The sequence below is a fragment of the Oreochromis niloticus genome, linkage group LG22 (genome assembly GCF_001858045.2).
Source record: "Oreochromis niloticus isolate F11D_XX linkage group LG22, O_niloticus_UMD_NMBU, whole genome shotgun sequence".
In the NCBI taxonomy this organism is placed as follows: domain Eukaryota; kingdom Metazoa; phylum Chordata; class Actinopteri; order Cichliformes; family Cichlidae; genus Oreochromis; species Oreochromis niloticus.
This window is the reverse complement of record NC_031985.2, coordinates 12601551-12621596: the sequence shown is the minus strand read 5'-3', so window position 1 is coordinate 12621596 and position 20046 is coordinate 12601551. Positions and strand designations below refer to the sequence as shown.

Genomic DNA, 20046 nt, shown 5'->3' with positions numbered 1-20046 from the left:
AATCCAGTTAAAATTACAGTAGGCTACAGTGAAGGAATTTTCCGTGTTATTATTTTAATATATTTCCCAGTGTTTATTACACATTGATTTTTACCATTAAATATTTATGGAAACTTAAAAAAATTATAATAATTTTGATGTATGGTAGAACTTTATTTAAGTGGTGGTGGTGGGGGGGGTATTTTTATTTTATTTTTTGCATTTTTAACAGTGTAAACTTCATTGAGGAAAATTTGAAATTTTTATGATATTTTGGTTGGAGGAATTTAAAAAATACACGTTGGCGGTTTTATTTATTTTCACAGCACTATGAGCCGCTTTACAGCATCCGCCATTTTCCTTTTGGGCATGAATCCACCAGTAGCTGAGAATTTCTAGCAACTACCCTCCTGACAGCGTCCCGTTCAACCACCACAACCATCACACGTGTAGCTTTCTGTTGCGGTTTAACTTTTCTTCCACCGTTTATTTAACGCTTGTAAAAACGGGTGTCTTAGCAAAATGCTAGCTTTTGGGCAGCATAAGCTTCTCTGTGATGACCAACTAAAGGACAGGAACGTCGTTTTATTTCAGTGCAGGCCCATTATCGACGAGATATGAGAAAATCAAATTACACATTGACCGTTTTGTCTAGAAGCGGTTGTTTTATCCGTGTTGCACTGTCAGCTAATTGAATATCTCCGGAGCGCCCCCTGCGGGGCCTCCAGCTGAATTGCAGTCAGTTTCTTGGGGATTGGGCTCTGTTAATACATATAACAGTGGGTCTGTCAGTAACGTTTAATAATCGTCCATGCAGCTATTGTTTATTCAGCGGCAGGTGAATCAACAGGTTAACGTGTGATGGCGTTTCGTGACAGTTCAAACCGACATTCACACCAAACACCCACTCACGCCATCTGTGAGGATGCTGGTTTGTCAACTGGCTAAAAGCAGCAGCTGCGCCTGCGGGCAGGCTGCCGTTAGCCTCGTTTTATTAGCGTGATTTTTTTTTTGAGATGGCGGTTAGCATGTGGAGTTTACCAGTGACGTTTTGCTGCAAATAGTCAGCGAGGCTCCATGTAAAACAACAAAATCTCGGCTCATCGAAGGTAAAGTCATTAAACTAACGTTTACTGGGCTGTTGACTGGCTAATGTAGCTAAAAGCTAGCTTAACGCAGGGAATATAAACAATGAACCAAAAACTAAGGAGCGAATGTCTTCAGCCCTTCATCATGTGAGTGCCGTCTTTAAAAGTAGATGGTGAAATAGTAGCGCATCGAAGTTAGCAGTAATCACCAGGTGGTAAATTATTTGGGATGAACACAGGTGGTTATTTATAAATCATGACCAAAAAAACCCCTATTTATCCCATATTCGGGAAATGCTATCGTTACAGCACTTAAAATGAACATTAAAAATAACACCCGGATTATCTGGTAGATGGCTTTCTGCTAGACGGATGTATTGAATTCTAGAGTGTGATGGCATGTGGAAGGGAAGATTTTGTGTATCTCTCCTTGTGGCAGTGTGTCTGAAAAGCGGCTCTGCTGTCTGTTTAGTAAGTGTTGCAGACGGTGGTCAAGATTATCTATGATGGATAGCAGATTGTTCAGTGGCCTCGTCTCGACCACAGCTCTTTCATAAGTGTCGTGTGTGCAACCAGTCACAGAGCTAGCCTGTCTGATCAGTTTATTCAGTATCTTGGAGTCACCAGCTCCCCAGCAGACTTCAGCAAAGTGCACTGTGCTGGCTAAAATTGGGTGATCTGCAACATTTTGCTGGATGCTTTGAAGGATCGCAGTTTCTGTAGGAAATAGAGCCTCCTATTACCCTTCTTGTATACAATCTGTGTTGGTTTTCCTGATTTGGATGCCTGGAGTAGCCCTCTACTTCAACACCCTTTCCCAGGGTAGGTCTTGGCTATGTAGCTGTCCTCTTCCTTCTGAAGTTAGTCACCGTAACTCTGGTCTTATTCACATTCAGAGGTAGACGATTCCTCCTAGACTACTTCACCGTTGGGCCCAGGCTAGTCTCTGGTGTGAGGGAGAGACTAGCCTGGGCTAGTTGTTAAGCCCTGATAGTGTTGAGTTCTTTGGTACAGGAACCAAACAGCATGTTTTCCATAACACCGATATTAGCATAATTTTAACTGACATTTGAGGTAAAATGATGAGGTAAAATTGGTCTACATGAAATTACTCGTAAGCAATTAAAGGTCAATCAGAGGATAGTAGATTAATGTACCAGCGGATCTTCTCTACAGTGAATGTTATCAGCCTTATTTTGTGGAAAACAGACAGTGTTATTGAATATTTTAATGGCGTAACAAAATATATATTGGTCTATAATGCATTATATGTATAAGTATGGATTAGAAAAATAATAACTACATGTGTAGTAAAATATGAGAAAACAACTGACAACCTTTGTGCCTTTCCTCTAGGTTTCTCTGACCATGGATCCGACCTGCAGTGGGTCTGTGGCTCCGGCCGGTTTGACGGTCCAGGTGTGCTTCCCTGGCGCCAGAGCAGCTGTTTTGGACAACCTGAACCGGCAGCGGGAGGAAGGCAGGCTGTGCGATCTCTCCATCCAGGTGCAAGGTCAAGTGTTCAGGGCCCACCGCTGTGTCCTCGCTGCATCCTCACCTTACTTTCATGATCAGGTAGGGCAGTGCATATTCATGCAGGGTTTAAGTTGTTGGGGTTTACTGTCTGATGTTGCACTCCAGTAATATAGCACTATTAGAATACCTAAAATCATCTCTGCATGTAGAGTGGGTGACAAGAGACGAAGGGAGAGACACCACTTTACAGCCTTTATGAGCATATCACCCACTTGTTTTCTACTCCACATTTTGAGCTTCAATATTAACATTTTGGTCACAGCTGGCAAACATGTTTAAAAGCTGCATTATTAACTGTTGGAGTGCAATCCACTGAAAAAGATACCTGCTAATTAATACGTAGTAACTAAAGCTGATGGCTATGATAAAATACTTGAATTTCATTCACCAAAACTGAAGCAGAAAATCCTTGGGTGGTCTGTACCTCACAGTAGCTCAGATAATTTCATCAAACAGCACAAACATGGTGGAAATGTCCACATTAGTGACTCCAGTTAGTGGAAACCTAGCTTTTGTATAAAAAAGCAGGTGTCTTAAGCCTCCCTTATAGTTTCTTTAGCTGTTTTTCTTTGTTTAAAATGGCTAACAAACTGAGCAACAGTTTGTTTTTGTAAAGGCACTGGGTTTGTAAAACACTGGCAGAAAACCTGTTTATGTGTATATTTCAGTCCAGATGTCAAAGTGTGTCTTTGTTTCTGTCTCTTCACAGGTGTTACTGAAAAACGTTACAACTGTCTCCCTGCCCTCAGTCATGGACCCAGTTGCCTTTGAGAGCGTCCTGAGTTCTGCGTACACTGGCCAGCTGAGCATCGTGCACGACGATATCGTCAACTATGTCACCGTGGCCAGTTTCCTCCAGATGTGGCACATTGTGGACAAATGCACCGAGATCCTGAAGAGGCCTCGTTCCTCAGCAGAGGGTGCCTCTGGAGAGGTTGCTGCCGCAGCTCACCCCGGCTCTGCATCTCGCCAGCAGTCCCCGAGCAGCACGGAGTGCCTGTATGCAGAAAGGGAGGGAAGGAGGAGGGAGAAGAAGCCAGATTCACTGCCTCCTTTGGCTACATGGAGACGCCCACAGCAGTTCTCAAGATGGGGACGCCCTCGACCCTCGTCCGCCCAGCACTTGGCTGATTCACAGCTGGACAGCCTTCCTGGCTATGTGGAGACTGATTACACCAGCTGCGAGGAGACATGGGTATCGTGCAATGCTAAGACGAGTCACTTTACTCATGACGGACCTGGACACAATGCCCGGCACCATGGGGGGTTCTCGGGTGCTGAGGCTTTAAAGCAGAAAGTCAGATTTCAACAGCGGGGGGCACCACAGACCTCTGATCGACCACTCGATAAGAATAGAGAGAGTGGGGATGGTGATGAGGCGCAGGATAAGAGGAGGAGTGAGAGAAGAGGAATTGAGGCGGATGAAGGAGTAGGAGAAGAGACGGGGAAGAAGGAAGGCTTTGCACAAATGGGACACTGTGGTAAGATGGACAAATATAAACAACATTAAAGAATCCTTTTTTAGACACTATATGTTATTAGGATTTTTACTTTTTTTGAACAGCAGTTTTTTTTTCCAAATATAAAGAAATACAGCTTTTGTGGGGATGATTTGGACTGACATTCAACAGCAGTGCCCTGACTGTAAATGTTACTAAAAGTAAATATATTTATATATTATAAAATAAACACAAGAATTTAAACATTTTATTTATTGGTTTCAATTTAGTAAAATTCAGATTTAAGTCAGCAGTGGATATGAATATCAATAATGTTGAATCTGACCAGATAGCTGGGTCATATATTCTCTCTGTTTGTGCATTTTCCTAGTGAATTTACTAAAATGTGCTTTTGTTCCTTCAGCAGACTTTCACTCTGTTTCGAATGAAAATGATGAAGCTGGACATGCTGCAGGGAAGCAGAGTGCAGACGTGACAAAGCAAAGAGATTTGGTAGGAAGCGATCCAGCCACAGACCTGCCCAGTCTTCATGGTTGCCAAACAGGTGACGCAGTTCCAGACCCTTCCTGCCCGTCCTCAGCCAGGCTTCAGTGGCAAACAGGTGCCTGGTCTCAGCAGGAGCAGAGGCCTCAGGAAGGAGAGGGTGGCAGCTGCAGTAAAGATGAGGATGAGGAAGAGGAAGAGGAGGATGTGGATTTTGAATGTTTCACAGAAGCGCCCTATAGGAGAGACACTTACGATGAGATTGAAGATGGCACAGGACAGGTTTCCCAGCGGCCTTTGGTCCCCGTGTCTCCTGACTTTACCGTGGTGGGTGCGGAGGTAAATTGGCAGGGTGGCTCTTTGACCCCGACCTCCAGTCGCCATCTGTCCTCATCTTCTGCTGCATTTCCACCACCCCCTTCACCTCCAACCCCATCTTCATCATCCTCAGTGTCCCTCGCTGCTGCGCCCTACACGGGCAAAGTACACTTCTGCCACTGTGGGAAAGCCTACACCCTGAAGAGTATGCGTGACCGGCATGTGAAGATGCAGCACCTCAATTTACGGCCCTTTGGGTGTCCTGTTTGCACAAAGTCCTTTAAAATGAAGCACCATCTCACTAAGCACCTTAAAACCCACGGAGGGCTGCGGCCCTATGAATGCAGCCTCTGTGGGAAGAAAGTCATTTGGAGAGACAGCTTCCTGAGACATCAGGCCCGTTGTGAGAGACTTGCTTCCAGCTCCTCGGCAAACAGCAACAGTGCAAGCGCAGCTGCAGATATGGATGATGGCTATAGTTATGGATTTGATGAAGGGGAAGCCTTTCTCCCCACTGGAGGACAGGTGAAAGTTGAGGAAGTGGATTTTCACAAGGAGATAGAGGATGGGATGGGTGGGCTTTTGGGTAGTGTTTCTGGGATTGTTGCTGAGCTAAGAACCCAGACACAAAACTTGGACCCTGGCAGTCACGTTTTTAAAGAGGAGGCCAGCGAGAGTTTCACCGGAAATTAAATGTTTATGTGGAAAACGGTGATTTAACGCACTTACTGTAAAGTTTGAAGAAGGATTTTGCTTAAAATGCCATGAAATGTCATCCGATCTTCACACAATCTGAATAAACAAAGAACACAAGCAGTTATACTTTTCATGCTTTTATTTGTGAAACATTGAATAATCACTCAGCGCTGGATGGAAAGAATAAGCGAACCTTTGTGCTAATGAGTTCTCAGAAAAGCTGCTCGCAGTCAGGTGTTCCAATTAAGGCAATGAGATTTGACTTGTGGGATGTAGAGGCGCTTGTCCCTATAAACAAATGTGTACAAAATCTTATTACTGACAAAGCCTGTTCTTAAATGTATATAAAGAGGAAATATAGGACTGGCACTACTCTTTTTCCAAAGGCCACAGAGACCACAATATATCTGCAAACAAAATATCTACACATACTAAAATATTCAAAAGATCTATAGAAAACCTTTGAATAAAGAATAGTGTTAATGAAAGAGAAGTAAATAAGTTTGCCAAAGAACAGATAATAATTTTCTGAGCACAAATGAGACAAAAATCTGTCTCTCTGACAAAATTGCACAATGCTATATTTGTAGGGAAAGGGGAAAAAACAAGAGCTTGTGGTAACTGCAGGATGGTGGAGGGAGCATCAGTTTTTGTGTATTTTATTGTATTTTTTAAAATGTATTATTTTTTTGTACCAGGTTCCATCCTGGAGCGGCAGTGCTAAATCTGATGCTTAGAAGAGTTTGGGAAGATGCAGTAAGACAGGAAATATTATTGACCTCATTGCTGTTAACGTTTGTACAACTAAATAAATTTAATAGTTTACTTATCATTTTAGAATAAACACTGTGCGATTACTCAATGTGCTCAATAAAGACATGAAAAGTACAACTGATATTTTCCGGGTTTGATCAAATTCTGAGAAATCAGTTAAAGTGTTGGTGATCCCAAAGGATTCGTCAGCTTTCTGCTGTATGTACATAAATACTTTAAAAGATGGAAATGTATAACACAACAAATCTTTGAGCCCACTGCTTCAGTTTTGTCCTTTACATGTGCATTATTTACAGGCCATGGTTATTTTGAAAAACATGAAACAAAATATTCTTATTTCAAGTGATCCTTTTTCATTTTGCAGCGTCATGTAGGCTGTTTTTGTTTAGTGATGCTTTAAACTCTACCAAGCAGTGTTGTGAATGTACTTCTCGCATTTTGCACATAAATTATTTGCTATTAACCTTTAATATAAAATGAACACAAGGATAAAAATGCTTTTTTCCCGTGCCATGCTGATGTCACTTATGTGAAGAAAAAAAATGGTAATAAAAGTAGTTTTGTTTCCTGGTTTTGGTGTTCTGTGATCATTCTAAAAACATGTCAGTGAGGCTCATTTTAATATTGTATGTTATTTTAGAGCACTGAGGCCATTTTAAAATATTTTGTTAAATGACTTCTCAAGAAAGAAGTCATTTACATAACACTGTGATGAGATTACAGTGTTATCTAGCAGTAGCTGACAAAGCCAGCCAGTATATTGGCAGGCTGGGCTCCTGAGTAGCTTGTTAGATTTATATAAAGTTTAGCATCTTTTTCAGGTGGAAAAGGGTGTCTTTGGGTGTTCCAATGACTCCAGTCAAGTTCCAATGAGTAGAGTAGATTTCGTTATTTTCATCTGTTGTATTTGGGAACTATTTATTTTCACTGTCAGTATGCGGTCCAAAGAGATGTTGATGTAAGTGGGTAAGGGGGCTATGATTAGATTTTGAAAAACAAAATAAATATCAGAGGAAGACATTTTTTTTAGAAGTGGCCAGTCGACAGTCTGGTACATTCTTAAAAAGAAAGAATGCAGTAAACACCAATAAATCCACAACTAAAGTGGATTCTTGCAAAAACCCCTTCCCAATGGAGATTTGACCAATATTAACAAATCTTCTTACATTTTTGAGGAGTCAGAAATGTTTTTAGATGAATAGCCTCTTATCTAACAGTATTTGACAAGTACTGGATATGCAGCATTTTCCCACTGGTCAATATTAAAAGATTTTTAAGAGACATTCCACACTGCTGTGTGTTTTTGGAGGACATAAAACAAAACAAACAGGTACTGCTTTTGGATACAGTCTGTGCCCCATTAGAACACATTGAGAACGCTGCCTTGCAGCACAATGATGGGGCACAAGAGGTCTCTGTAGCTCAACACTGCATCATGCCATTCTAGTCAAAAACTACACTGTGATAAAATGATCTAGAGATGCCAGTGAATGGGACTGCTGATTAATGTATTTGGGTGTTTTCAGAAGGGATAGTCTATAGAAATTTCAAGATCAATAGCAAACATGAGGTCCTGACCATCAAAGAAAGAAATGACATAACACAGAAAATACATTTTTGGCTTGCAGAGCCCTATAGCTTAGAGAGAAATGTTACTGCAGTACAGCTTAAAATCATTTTATAGAAATGTTTTGTCAGATTAGACACTTGTATGGCTGGATTAACTGTGAAGATGAACTGGCTGAGTGTACATTTTGCTCCTTATATGAGTGCTCAAATGTGCGTGATGTGACATGGATTATAGACCCCTGAGCCAATTATTGAATTATTCAGAGAATATGCAGCTCAGTGATTATTCTGCTTTTAGGGGCAGTAGTCCATGAAAAGTTCTATCTCACCGTTATTTCTAATGATGAGAAACACTGTTTTTCCCACTTCTCAGTATTGACAAGGGAGTCTAACGAGGATGACTCATCCTTGTTTAGTGTTTAATTAAATGTAGGACAGAGTGTCCTGCTTGATGTAGTTGAGATCTTGTTTTTTCACTCTGCAAAAGACTTTGACATTGGGATTATCGTCTGACGTAGACGATTGGCCTCGAGAGAATATTTCAGCAGTGTTTGGGAGCTTTTTATGGCATGGATCATCGCTGAGTTACAACAGGGGCTTATCAGTTTACAGTTTTTTCCTCTCTACCTCAGTTTTTGAGCTGCAAGGTCAAATTTTAAGCCTTCTAAGCTGCAAGAAGATAACAGGGTCAAATTTTGTGTTGTTTTAAAACACGTTGACAATTCAACAAAGAATCTTAATGGGTAAAATATTTAAAGTTTATGAAGTATGGTTATGTATCTTCCAGTAGAGGGCTATTACTTGACCTTAAACGAGCTGTTAAAATGTCAGAAATGTAATTTTCATTTTCTTTCATAGTACTAGAAATGTAAATTTCTTTATTTATTTGAGTTTATTTAAAACGTTAGAATATATAAATTCATAATAACGGGAAGCGGTGCAAGAAGAAGAAAATCTTATAAGCCTGCCCTTTGTCCAAATGAATAGTTTACCATAGGGTAGTTCACAATAGCAGAATGCCTCTATGCATACTTGCAAATGTACCTCAGCATCAACACACATACAGCATATCCACATACAGAGCACTGCATATTTCATACATTCATATGCTCAAGGACAAAATAGAAACTAAATAGAAAGCAAGCATGATAAATTGGAACTGAACCAATGAACAGCTCATTTTCTACATGTGTGATGTGAGGCATGGTAACTTACACAGAATGCAGCAGTAAGCATGCCAATAGTACTAAAACAGTCATTTCTGTACACAAAGCACACAATATTTACGTTCTTTGATTATTGTTGTTCACGTTTTGGGGTTTCTTTAGTTCTCAGTGATCTTAGTCCTCTCTCCCTTCGTCTTATCTCAGCCTGTGTTTGAGTCTCTGTGTTTGTTCATCTCCTGTGTCTTCCCACTCAGTCATGTCTCCCTGTCACTGTTAGTTACTCTTGTCTCTGTGCTCCATGTTCTGTTTCTCTGCCTCCTCTGTGTTCCTGGTGTCTTGTCTCTAGTGAAGGTTTCGTTCTGTTTTCTTGTGTGGTGTGCTTGGTTCCGAGCATGTTCCATGCCTCTGTGTCAAGTCTGCTTACGGCTCATGCTTCCTGTTTTATTTTGATAGTCCTTGTCCTATGTCAGTGTATCTAGTTTGCTTCCCCTTGTCTCTTTATGTCTGATTAGTTCCAGCTGTGTTTCCACCTGTTCCCCATCCTCTCGTTATCCTGCCTGTGTATTTTAGTCCTCCTTCCCCTGTTTGTTGTCACGTTGTACCGTCAACCCTCCTCTGTGCCGTGTGTTTCCTCTGTGCCCCTAGTATTCTCCTAGCTCCCCAGTTTAGTTCCCTAGTTTTCATGTTTCTGGTTTTGTTTTCTTGTATGCAGTGTGGTGTTTTTCCATCAAATAAAGCTGCTGTTTTAAGTTTACTTTTCCATGTTCTGAGTCCTGCATTTGGATCCTCATCCTGCCTGCCACACATAGAAACATGACACTTTACAATATTTTATACTCTGTTTTTTGCATTACTTTAACAGAAAAAGTCATAAAGCTTTAGAAGTGGAGCTATTTTTATGGTCTTTTTAACCTTAAGACCATAGACTGTACATAGAAGAACAACATAACCACCGTGACATTATCCTGTGGTTAGTATAGTCCTAATGTGAGGCCCTAGGCTCAGCATTTGTTTCTGTTCCTAACTTGATGAGGAGTGAGAGCTCAGTCTGACTGAGAAACCAAGAAACAGCAGATACATCAGCGACCTATCACTCATAATGTAAACATGCCCTAAAGCAGGGGTGGGGAACTCCAGGCCTCAAGGGCCGGTGTCCTGCAGGTTTTAGAGCTCACTCTGGGTCAACACACCTGAATCAAATGATTAGTTCATTACCAGACCTCTGGAGAACTTCAAGACATGTTGAGGAGGTAATTTAGCCATTTAAATCAGCTGTGTTGGATCAAGGACACATTTTAAGCCTAGTAAACTGTACCCTTACCACAGACGTGAAAGTGGTATTATCTGGTCAACGTTCAGCAGGAACGCTGGTGTGCACATTCACTTACTCAGAGCTCATTTGAATCATATGTTTGGTAAATCATAACAATTAAAACGCAGCAAAGATGAGGGAACGATCTGATTTTAAAACATTTAATAACTCTTAAATTTGAAAAAAGTAAAGGTGTTTATTGCAAGTTAGGCCGTACATTACAAACAGGAAATTTACATTAAGAGGAAACGCAACACTTATCTAAGTATCACTTCCTATTCCCGTAGCACCACCACACGTTAGCCACCTCATCTTTACAGTGCTTTTGACCATTCAGTTAAAGCGAACATACAAACATCAAGTAGAAATGAGAGTGGCAGTGTAATTTACTACAAACAAAAAAAAAAGATCACAAATTATTTGTCAGAACACGTGAATTCAACATCCTGTCCTACAGTACTGTGCTCCTCGTGCCACCTTGCTGCTTCATCCTTAAACCTTTGAACCACTTGCAAATTAACCATCAGCTACAAAACATGTCAGCCATCCTCTGGAAAAACACAAATCACCATAAAACTTAAATTACGACAGAACAGATAAAGAAAATCACTAAATAAGCTACAGAAAGCTACAGAAAAGACAACAGAATAGTTTTAGCACATTTCTCGGTTGTGAAACAGTGCATTCGAAAGGGCATTTTTATCTTGTTTTGATAGGGTTGGGTAGCATCAACATCATACATGTTGATTAATTACACGGAGGCAAAGAAAACTAAAGCAGTGGTGTTAAAAACAATATTAGAGCCCACTACTTCTATAGGTTTCCAGTTGCATTTTACAAACATGTGGCTTTGTGACATGCTCAATCAGAAACGGGACCACCCTCTGTCATGATTTCACATGTGAAAGTTTGTTTGGCTTGTGTGTCGTGTGAGCTGTGTGTTTCTAGGAAGCAGCGAGATCCATAAAGCATCAATCGTGTACAAAATGCAGACGACAGCAGACATAGAAGAAACAAACACCTGCCATGAACAAACCTCAGACAGCAGACACTAGCACCATCAGACAATGATTTTTATGGTAGGAGACTTTACTAAAAGCATGACTGAACCTCTTACAAACAGCTAAATAATTCCTCAGAAGTAGGATTAAAAATAAAAAGAGGATTTTTACACTAATGTTGTGTCTCTGTCTAAAGATAAAGGAGGATCGTGTTAGTAGGTTAACATCTCTTGAGGTTGTGAGTCTGCCGCAGGCGTATCTGTCTCTCCTTCTTCTTCTGGTCTCATCGGTGTCGGATCTGCGGTTTGGTCCTCAGTGGAGAGCTTAGAAGATGGTGCTCCAGCGTTTAGAGGGTGCACGGGACTTGCCTTCTCCCTGGAGAGAAGAAGAAGTGGACATGAGGAGGTTGAGAAAAACATTGGTTTTCCTGCCGCAGCCACAGATAAGAGCAATCTGGGGAGATATTTGGTTAAAACATTGTTGAAAGTTCATGAACGAGGTGATTGTCCAAAAAAACGTTGCATTTAGTGGCGCTGATCCACACTGAAAATAAAGCCTCAAAAAACGTTGAGGTAGATGGCATTGGATGAATTTGGGCTTACATGTAAAAGTGAAAATGTGCCTATAAAGCTTGTTAGTTTATTATGATGACACGCTGCAGTAAAAGCATGATGATGAAATGATCGTATTTACGTCCTACTCACTGATCTCTGATGAGAACATCACTGTTGCATTTGAGCAAACACAAACAGGAAGCAGTGCTCGTGAAATCCAGGTTTACAGGCAGAAAGGGGGAATTCTGGGTAAAGCAAAGAGGCAAACGTTCTGCGAGCTCACCAGGTTGAAGAGTCTGGACAGCGTGCTCTGGTCTCTGCGTCTTCTGATCGGTGACTTTGTGCTCTCAGCACGCGGTGACGTGGCCTAGAAAAAGATGCCTTATAAGCACAGGTGGAGAACTGGAACCAGCTCCAGAATCCAGCATTGCCTCGCCACTGCAAAACCTTTAAGCAATTCATTTTACATCGACGGCCTTTTTCTCTCCATGAGATTAAAGATATTTTCCCCCAGACAATCAGAGATATCAAACTACTTCAACGAAATGCCAAACACAAAAACAACTGCTTAACATTTTGTTACAAAGGGCGCCGTTTTTGCTGTTGCTGCACAAAAAACACATAACCACCAGTAATATGACTGCAAACCTTCTTATTAATGATCTCCATCCTCTTTAAATGCATTAGGATGGACTCCTTGGTATTTGGGTTTGTGCTTTCATTGTGTTTTGCTACGAGTTGAATTTCCTTCTTTGATATTTAAAGTGAATTGGTGTGCAAAATAACAAAGTGCAGGTATGTGGTTTCTCTGCAACAGCAAAGAAGAAGGTTGTCTTTGATCTGTTATTGTGAGTAGACATGAAAGGAGAGAAATATGAATGTGTGACTGGACCAGATTTCACCTAACAGTAACCTTTAGGCGAAAGAAGATGGATGAGAAAGAAGAAGATGGGGTCCATGAGGGGAGACACTGACACAAAGGGTGTAAATGGCTGATCAAATGACACACAAAGAGGTGTCCACAGTGGCTGGACAGATAAGAAGGCACAAAGGAGGTGGCAGACCAAAACAGATGGATCGGTGAGTCATCTCTGGAGAAGTTGATGAAGGTGTTACAGAGAACTAGATGTGTGAAAGAAGAGAGGAAGGGGGGGAAAGAGGTCCTAAGAAAAAAGTGTTTACCGGCTGTGGTTCATAAATAGTTGAGCGATTTCAAAGTCATCCAGAAGCAGTGAGTCGCTCTGGATTGAAGCAAAGAAGGGAGGGAAATTGAAGTGTATTGAACTTATCAATAAGCCAATAACTGTGTCAATAATTTTCAAACAGCAAGTCAATGAATGAAATTGATTTTCTGTGGCATTCATCCAGGCTGATCTGCTGTAACTGTGCCTTTCAGGCCTTGTGTGTCAATGCTGGTGAATCAGGATGTGAATGTGACTTGATTCATCGCGCTCCAGTATAAAATGTATTTCTCTTCAGGGAAGAAAGCAGTGAAACACAAAGTAGGAAGGAGCCAGAATGAAAGTGAAGGTTAGGTAACAGGTGCACTGCAGACAAAGGACATGTTGCAAAGAAGAGGTTGACAGACAGATTTAAATGGGATGATTGCAGACGCACAGAGCGGCGCAGTCAGCAGTGGGGCTTTTGTATAATTTGAGATAGGTCGAGTGACGTACCAAACCCAAGACGTCTCTCCACTGGACATGAAAAAGAAACAGATAACGACATGGTGAGATGAGCTACAGTAAGATTATGATGCCACCTGCACTGGTCTCAGATTAGCTTTGTGGTAGCAGACAAGTCGATGTGTAAACTCTGATTTTATCCAGTCCCTCCATGATCACCACCGCTATGATCTGGCTTTTAAAAATGTTTCGGTAAAAGTCCCTAAAAAAAACATGAACAAACTGAAAATGGATGCACATAGAAAAAAAAAAGAAAAGGTTTCGTTTCCTGTCCAGTCATCTCATGACCCTTGATGATGTATTTATCCAGTACCAGAGTGGGAATCTGCATTTTAGAGGATTATGTAACCCTTATAAAGAAATTTGCTTTGCAATAATAAGACAAATATAACAATACAGTTAGAGCCCCACACAGAGGATTACTAATAATCTAGTAAACATCAGGATAAATAAGATGACTTGCTATGATAATTTTTTCCAGATATTCATTCAATAAACGTATGAACTATAACCTTAATATTACATAATGGCACCATCATCAGGTCACGGTCTTGGTTTGCCCAGTTATAACCAATTATCTATTTGTCTCACTGAAATCAGCCTCAGCTTTAGTTTATGTTACCATGATAACACCAGGATAGCAACCATGGTGATGTGCGAAATTTAGCATGCTTTCATTAACCCTTTAAAGCTCAAACAATGTTTATGAACCCTTCTGACAAATGTTAAAAAATACATTAAATATCATTTTTGTGCAATTTATTGCTGACAGTTTGTGTATCTTAAAAAGAAAAACCCATAAGTGGGTTAGGGTTAAAGAAAATCTCAGTGGTGATGCAGAGGTCTCAAAAACTCTTGTATCTATTATGATCTTATTATCTGATATCTTCTTATTTATGGCTTATAGTGCTGTCTGTGATTATATCAGCGTTTTCCTTTGTAGGACATTTAGATAAGCTCTGTGAACACAGGTGAACTCTGTTTCATCCATTTGTTTATGGGTGAAAGACATAGACAGAGCACATTTAGATCCGCAGGACACTAGATGGGCAATTCATGGCTCTCCAATGATTTTGTAACCATTACATGAAGGCACCTTAAGCAAAAGGCTGAAAAATGAATAAAGTGAATTGCCACAATGTGAGATGCAATTAGCAGAAATTGTGGTGGGAAAGTTGCAATCTCTTAAACAGTATCAGTAAAGTAACCATTGAGACACATTTTAGGTCAAATATCCAAATGTCCATTTTAGGCTTCTGTAAATAAAGAACTTTGATTGTGCTGCTTTTATAGTAGAATGTATTTATATTGGTAACAGCTGAGTATTGATTTCAGTTTTACTTCTTTGAAGTCTGGGTGCATGTGCAGTTGGTGCATTCAAGACACAAAAAACGAATTAAATAAAATAAATAAATAAATAAATAAATAAATAAATAAAAGCAGGACTGCAGATGTCCTCATAGACCTTCATCATCTAATGCTAAAATTTGTATCTCTCAGGCCTGAGCAGACCCTAGCAGACTCACAGTAAGTATAATCGATGCGTGCAAAGTGCAAAATTCTTGATGTAATATTCAACAGTAAAATCTGCTAAATTGGCTAATTTTAGCTTGCGGTTTTGTACCTCCATTTTTTAAGATAGTATGAACAAGATTTCTGAAATAAACTCAATTTTGGATTCAGTATTACCCAAAATAAGTGACTGAGTCCATAGACTCAGGAGGAAAGTGTTTGCAGAGGTCAAGAAGGTAGTTTTCGTATAAACTTGTAAAGGACCTGAATCGTTTTTGCTACCACATCTATCGCCATCTTGTGGTCTTTGGATAGAATGCAACTTTTAGGTACTTCCCCTTTTGAGGTTAGGAAACTATGTCCATGTTTTATGTTGCCTATCTAAGTGACAGCCAATCAGAAGAGGTTTTGATTTTTTTTTAAAAAGGGTGTGGCCTTAGAGGGAAATGGGCTTAAACAGCTTAAGATGGAGGAATGAACTGAGGGACTTTTCTAACATCCAGTCTAACTATATAATCTCTTTGTTACTCTATACAACCCTTCTCTTTCTTCTCCTTCACTTCACCCCCCTAAAGATTGGGGCATATGTCTGCTCCTCCCTGAGCCTGGCTCTGCTGGAGACCTCTTCCTGTTAAATGGCAGTTCTTTCTTCCCACTGGCGCCAAGTGCTTGCTCACAGGGGTTCGTCTGATTGTTAGGCTTTCCTCTCTAAAATGTTAGGATCTCTATTTTACTATAAAAAGCTAAGATGATTGTTTTGAACTGGCACTACATAAACAAAATTGAATTTAAACCTGAAATGATAAAGAATGATTATTTTGACCGTTGATTTCTGCAAAACAACTCTCTCATTATCTTCATCCTGTGGTTAAACCTTTGAAATAATTATAAACAGATATGGCGGTAAAGTGGGACTCACCCTGGATTTAGGACGAGGAGAGGAAACCTGAGGAACACCAAGCAACAACAACAACAACAACAAGAGAGTGACTGATTGTTCAGAGCAAAACAAAAACAGAGCAACAAACTCAGATATGAAATAAACAAAAAGTGCTGAGCTGCTGATTGAAATTTCCCCAAAGTCTTTTTTATCGGTATGCAAATGAAGGAGTCATGCGGCGCGTAATCACTGAGGTAGGCGAGGAAAAACAATTTAACCAGCTGTTTTTGAAACATTGCCACACTGTTGATGCCAAGAGTTAGAGCCAAAGAAAATACTGGAGGAAATTGGAAATTGGAGGAAATTTGTTTATTCCGCATTATGAATTATGCAGTTTTTGGCAATTTCAGGGGATTACATCAAACACCTTTAACTGAATGAAGCTTGGCGGGGTTAGCGTGACGCAGCAACAACAAAAAAAGCTTTTATAAAGGTATGTAAAACATGTATGGAATGACATGAATAACATGTGTGTGCAAGTGGAACTTACAATGCTCCTGAAGAAATGCACAACAGCATTTTCATTAGTCCGACGGCGGGAAGAGGACTGTTGGGGTGAGGCGGCCAGATGACCCCGGAAAGACCCCTGAGAAGATAAGCAGAGGTCAAGTAACTGCATATATTTGTTTAACACATGTTCACCTGACTGTATGAAACATGCATTTTTCTGCAGTGTATTCATGATAGAACAGATTGGGATGAGCTCACTTTCTCTGATGAAAGTCAGCGCTGGCTGCACCACAATATACCAATAATTATAGCTTTGATATTCCCTAATTATTGTCTGGTCTCAGTGACAGAGAGGAAATTATTAAGATGATGTTTTTAAGACTTCAATCTGATGATACAAATTAAACCTCATATATGCAAATCAATATCTGTAAATATGTAAATGGTCAAGGTTCAAAGGTTCAATAAACACTCCTTTTACAAAAAAATTGAGTATTCTGGAAATTATTTCATGGTTCAGACTTTAAAGTATTAAAGGCAAAAGCAATGAAGACAATGAGAGGAGATGATTCCTGATGGTCATCTAAGGCGAGCTGTGAGATCAGAAGCAACCCTTACATATTGTTGAAAGCCTCTGTTTATGTGGGAAGCCAATCAGAAGAAGGTTCCTGCCTTTCTATGACAGTTATTGTATTTTTTTTACTTGGTCTTATATTTAATGAATGCAAAGAAGTCCAAATAAAGAAGCGAGATATGTGCAGGCACGCATCTCTTTGCTTTCTGTTGTTTTCTGCCTGTCTTGCAAATGAGTCACAGAAAAGCTGATACACAAGAGTGAAACACACAAACAATAAAATTTAAGAAATCTCTGAGATCTGGCGTCCTTGCGCTCTGCCTACTCAGAATAACAGCCTCAGACATCAGATGAAAGCAGTTTGAAAACAGCAGAAGGGCCCCTCCCATCACATACTGTTGAATCTTGAAATCTGAAAGGGGCTTTGTCTGATGTTTTCTATCTGCTGCAGCTCATGGTCAGACAGATATTACAGACTAAATTTACCTGCAAACATGGTACGGTTCATGCATCCACATTGAGGCCTGTTTTTCCCTTCACAAGATCTCAATGGGACTGCATTAGAGCCTTTATATTAGATTCTTTGCAGCATTTTGCAAGACAAGAAGAAAAAAAAAACAAAAACAGCGCATCGGGGCAAAGCTACCAAAGCAACTGGATGGATTTTTGAATTACTCAACCCTCCAAAAATATCTTTCTTTTTCAAAAAAGCTCAAGATGGAAGGTCAAAAAAAATCCACAGCCCACAGTACATACAGTAATTTTGAGTGTGAGCTTTTACGTGCAGTACTCAGTGAAACATTACAGAGACGGTGTCTGACATACAAAACATCCACAGTGCTTTAGGACACTGACGCTTAAATAAGTGGATTTTAATTAACAGATAAGGTCTGCAGGTGAATGTGAAGTACAAGCAGTTAAATCAAAGAAATCTCAACTCTGCTCAAGAAAATGCAAAACTGCTTAAATATTTAAAAGCAAACTGTAATAATATGAACTGCAGAAGTGAATTATAACCTACCTTAACCTCTAATCATTCACAAAGTCTCGCTTTAGTTTATTAAGAACATTTCTTTTTAATATTTTATTTTTTTAAGACAAAAAGCAAATTATTAATAATATTAATTGCATTATTATTGTAACCACATTATTATTTATATGTAAAAATTAATATATGCATGAATGGGCTTACAGACCACAGACCACAGCTTGGAGTATCTATCTAATTAACTAAGTAAAAGTTTAAAACTGGGTTAAGCTGAGGATAAAACTGTCTGTTTAAATGAATGGATGCTCACCTTGCTCCTCTTCTTTTTGTCTCCTCCAAAGAATTTGCTAATCTGATCCATCAGACCGGGATTCTTCTTTTTCCTCCCGAGCCCAAAAGCGCTCTGCCCTGAGGTGCTTGCTGTAGCCATGCTAGCTGCTGCTGCTGCTGAGGTTTGGTGGCGTTGACCTCTCTGTTTACTCAGTAGTCCTCTTCCAAGCTATTCCAAAGCTCACAGTGCCAAAACCCGTCTCTGCTGCTCCTTCAGGGTGGTTTGCAGCCCATCTGACGCTCAAGGGCCGTCTTTGAAGGTGTCATCCCCTTGGCCCAAGGGCACCATGGGACATACTGAGGGTCAGGTTGGTGAGGGTGGGGGGGGGGTTGCATTGGTGATGTCCATGGTTCTGGCTCAGCTCCAGGCATTCTTTGGAGCTTGAGTGGCTGTGTCAGTCACTGCCGCCCTCCGCATGGGCACGGCCATTGTTCCTCTCCCCATCTGCCTCACCCCAGCCGAAGGGACAACAAGGGTTATCTCTGAGTCTGAACTCACACCCTGATGCAAACCAGCCCGAAGCACTGTGAGGCCATTGTTGAATCGGCCCCATATATCTTCTTCATGTATTGTGTTTGAATTGGATGTACAGTCACCAGATTAAGAAAAGGAAAGACTATGGTGTGAAAGAGACAAAAACCTGTGAACACGAGCCAATTATCTGTCTGCACAGTAATAAAATAAACTTGAGGTGACTTTGCACATTGCATTTGCTCCGTTTTGGTGTCTTCAAGCCAAGGCCACTCAAGAGCTCCAGTTATCACAGTTTATGACGAAAACTGCAGCTTTATGCTTTAATGCCAATAAAAGTACAAATTTAGTATTAAATGCACCAAGTTTAAATATGCAAAAAATGAATAATAAAACGATCCATGGCTGTTTAGCAGTGTAGAATGTAAATTCCTTTTCTCATTGTACCACTTAACAACATTACAAGGAGTCCTGCATGTGTTGTTTCACCCAGAGCGGCTGCGGCGGTCGGCAGACAAAGCACGATCTGTTGAGCCGCGAGCTGTGTTAGAAAACACCCATGCAGCATCAGAATATTAATATTTTGGAACAGATGTCTTTTTGTTTTGTGTGTTTCTTATTTCAAGTCAAGCAGAAATGCTTATAGAAAACAATCAGGTTAAACTGGAAAAACATGGCTTAAATTCATATGTGTTCATATTGCACAACATAAAGCAAGTGGAAAGTAGGGTTTTGGCCACGTTTCTGAAATGGAAGTTTTATAGCAGGAACATTCTCCACATTTTTAATAACAATGTTTTAGTGTTTTAATATAAATAGTAAGACATTCTTTCAAGCTTCCGAACATTTTCTAAACTTTGTATCCAATTCAGATTCAGATACTAAGCCAGAGATGCAAACAACCATTGAATAATTCAATCATCAGTGACATGCATGTCTAACATACCACTGTGGGAGGAAGCTGGTGTGCAAACATGCAAACTTCACAAAGAAGCAGGTTCAAACCCAGAGCCGTCTAACCGCTGCACCACCATGCCACCCATTTTTAAACTCTGCTTAACTAAATTAATAGGTGTGATAAAGACAGACTGAAAATTTGACTTCGCGCCAGTCAGAGGAATAAACGACCTCAAAAACATCAGAAAAAGTGACATCAGAT

General features: G+C 40.3%; 2 protein-coding genes across 11 annotated transcripts; one reads left to right on the top strand and one right to left on the bottom strand.

Moving 5' to 3' along the window:
- The first annotated feature begins 377 nt into the window (after window positions 1–377).
- zbtb22a (zinc finger and BTB domain containing 22a) lies at window positions 378–6905 on the top strand. Of its 4 annotated transcripts, none has more exons than XM_005452812.4 (4): window positions 378–1088; window positions 2424–2642; window positions 3313–4084; window positions 4467–6905. In XM_005452812.4, the coding sequence occupies exons 2-4, from the start codon at window positions 2436–2438 to the stop codon at window positions 5555–5557; spliced, it is 2070 nt and encodes a 689-aa protein (XP_005452869.1). In that variant the 5' UTR covers window positions 378–1088; window positions 2424–2435; the 3' UTR covers window positions 5558–6905. The 4 variants fall into 4 exon arrangements, with proteins under 4 accessions (XP_005452869.1, XP_025758065.1, XP_025758064.1 ...); XM_025902280.1 differs by lacking the exon at window positions 378–1088 and adding an exon at window positions 1104–1214 and having other exon boundaries at window positions 4470–6905; XM_025902279.1 differs by lacking the exon at window positions 378–1088 and adding an exon at window positions 1105–1214.
- A 3621-nt stretch (window positions 6906–10526) lies between these two features.
- On the bottom strand, window positions 10527–18685 carry mbpa (myelin basic protein a). 7 transcript variants are annotated; one of them, XM_025902383.1, is made up of 7 exons: window positions 18396–18685; window positions 16564–16659; window positions 16053–16079; window positions 13613–13633; window positions 12220–12303; window positions 12087–12107; window positions 10527–11757 (listed from the first exon to the last, which is right to left on the bottom strand). In XM_025902383.1, the coding sequence occupies exons 1-6, from the start codon at window positions 18513–18515 to the stop codon at window positions 12105–12107; spliced, it is 351 nt and encodes a 116-aa protein (XP_025758168.1). In that variant the 5' UTR covers window positions 18516–18685; the 3' UTR covers window positions 10527–11757; window positions 12087–12104. The 7 variants fall into 7 exon arrangements, with proteins under 7 accessions (XP_025758168.1, XP_003447248.1, XP_025758169.1 ...); XM_003447200.5 differs by lacking the exon at window positions 12087–12107; XM_025902384.1 differs by lacking the exon at window positions 13613–13633 and having other exon boundaries at window positions 18396–18684.
- Window positions 18686–20046: the final 1361 nt, after the last annotated feature.

What these genes read in the sequence shown, in the direction of transcription:
- zbtb22a (XM_025902279.1), top strand. Translation starts at nt 1,194, where the DNA reads ATGTCTTCAGCCCTTCATCAT. An exon ending in TGTCTTCAGCCCTTCATCAT is followed by an intron (nt 1,215 to 2,423) that starts GTGAGTGCCGTC and finishes CCTTTCCTCTAG; the next exon opens with GTTTCTCTGACCATGGATCC. An exon ending in CACCTTACTTTCATGATCAG is followed by an intron (nt 2,643 to 3,312) that starts GTAGGGCAGTGC and finishes GTCTCTTCACAG; the next exon opens with GTGTTACTGAAAAACGTTAC.
- mbpa (XM_003447200.5), bottom strand. Translation starts at nt 18,515, where the DNA reads ATGGCTACAGCAAGCACCTCAGGGCAGAGCGCTTTTGGGCTCGGGAGG. An exon ending in ACAAAAAGAAGAGGAGCAAG is followed by an intron (nt 16,660 to 18,395) that starts GTGAGCATCCAT and finishes TTATCTTCTCAG; the next exon opens with GGGTCTTTCCGGGGTCATCT. An exon ending in TGTCCAGACTCTTCAACCTG is followed by an intron (nt 11,758 to 12,219) that starts GTGAGCTCGCAG and finishes TCTTCTCTCCAG; the next exon opens with GGAGAAGGCAAGTCCCGTGC.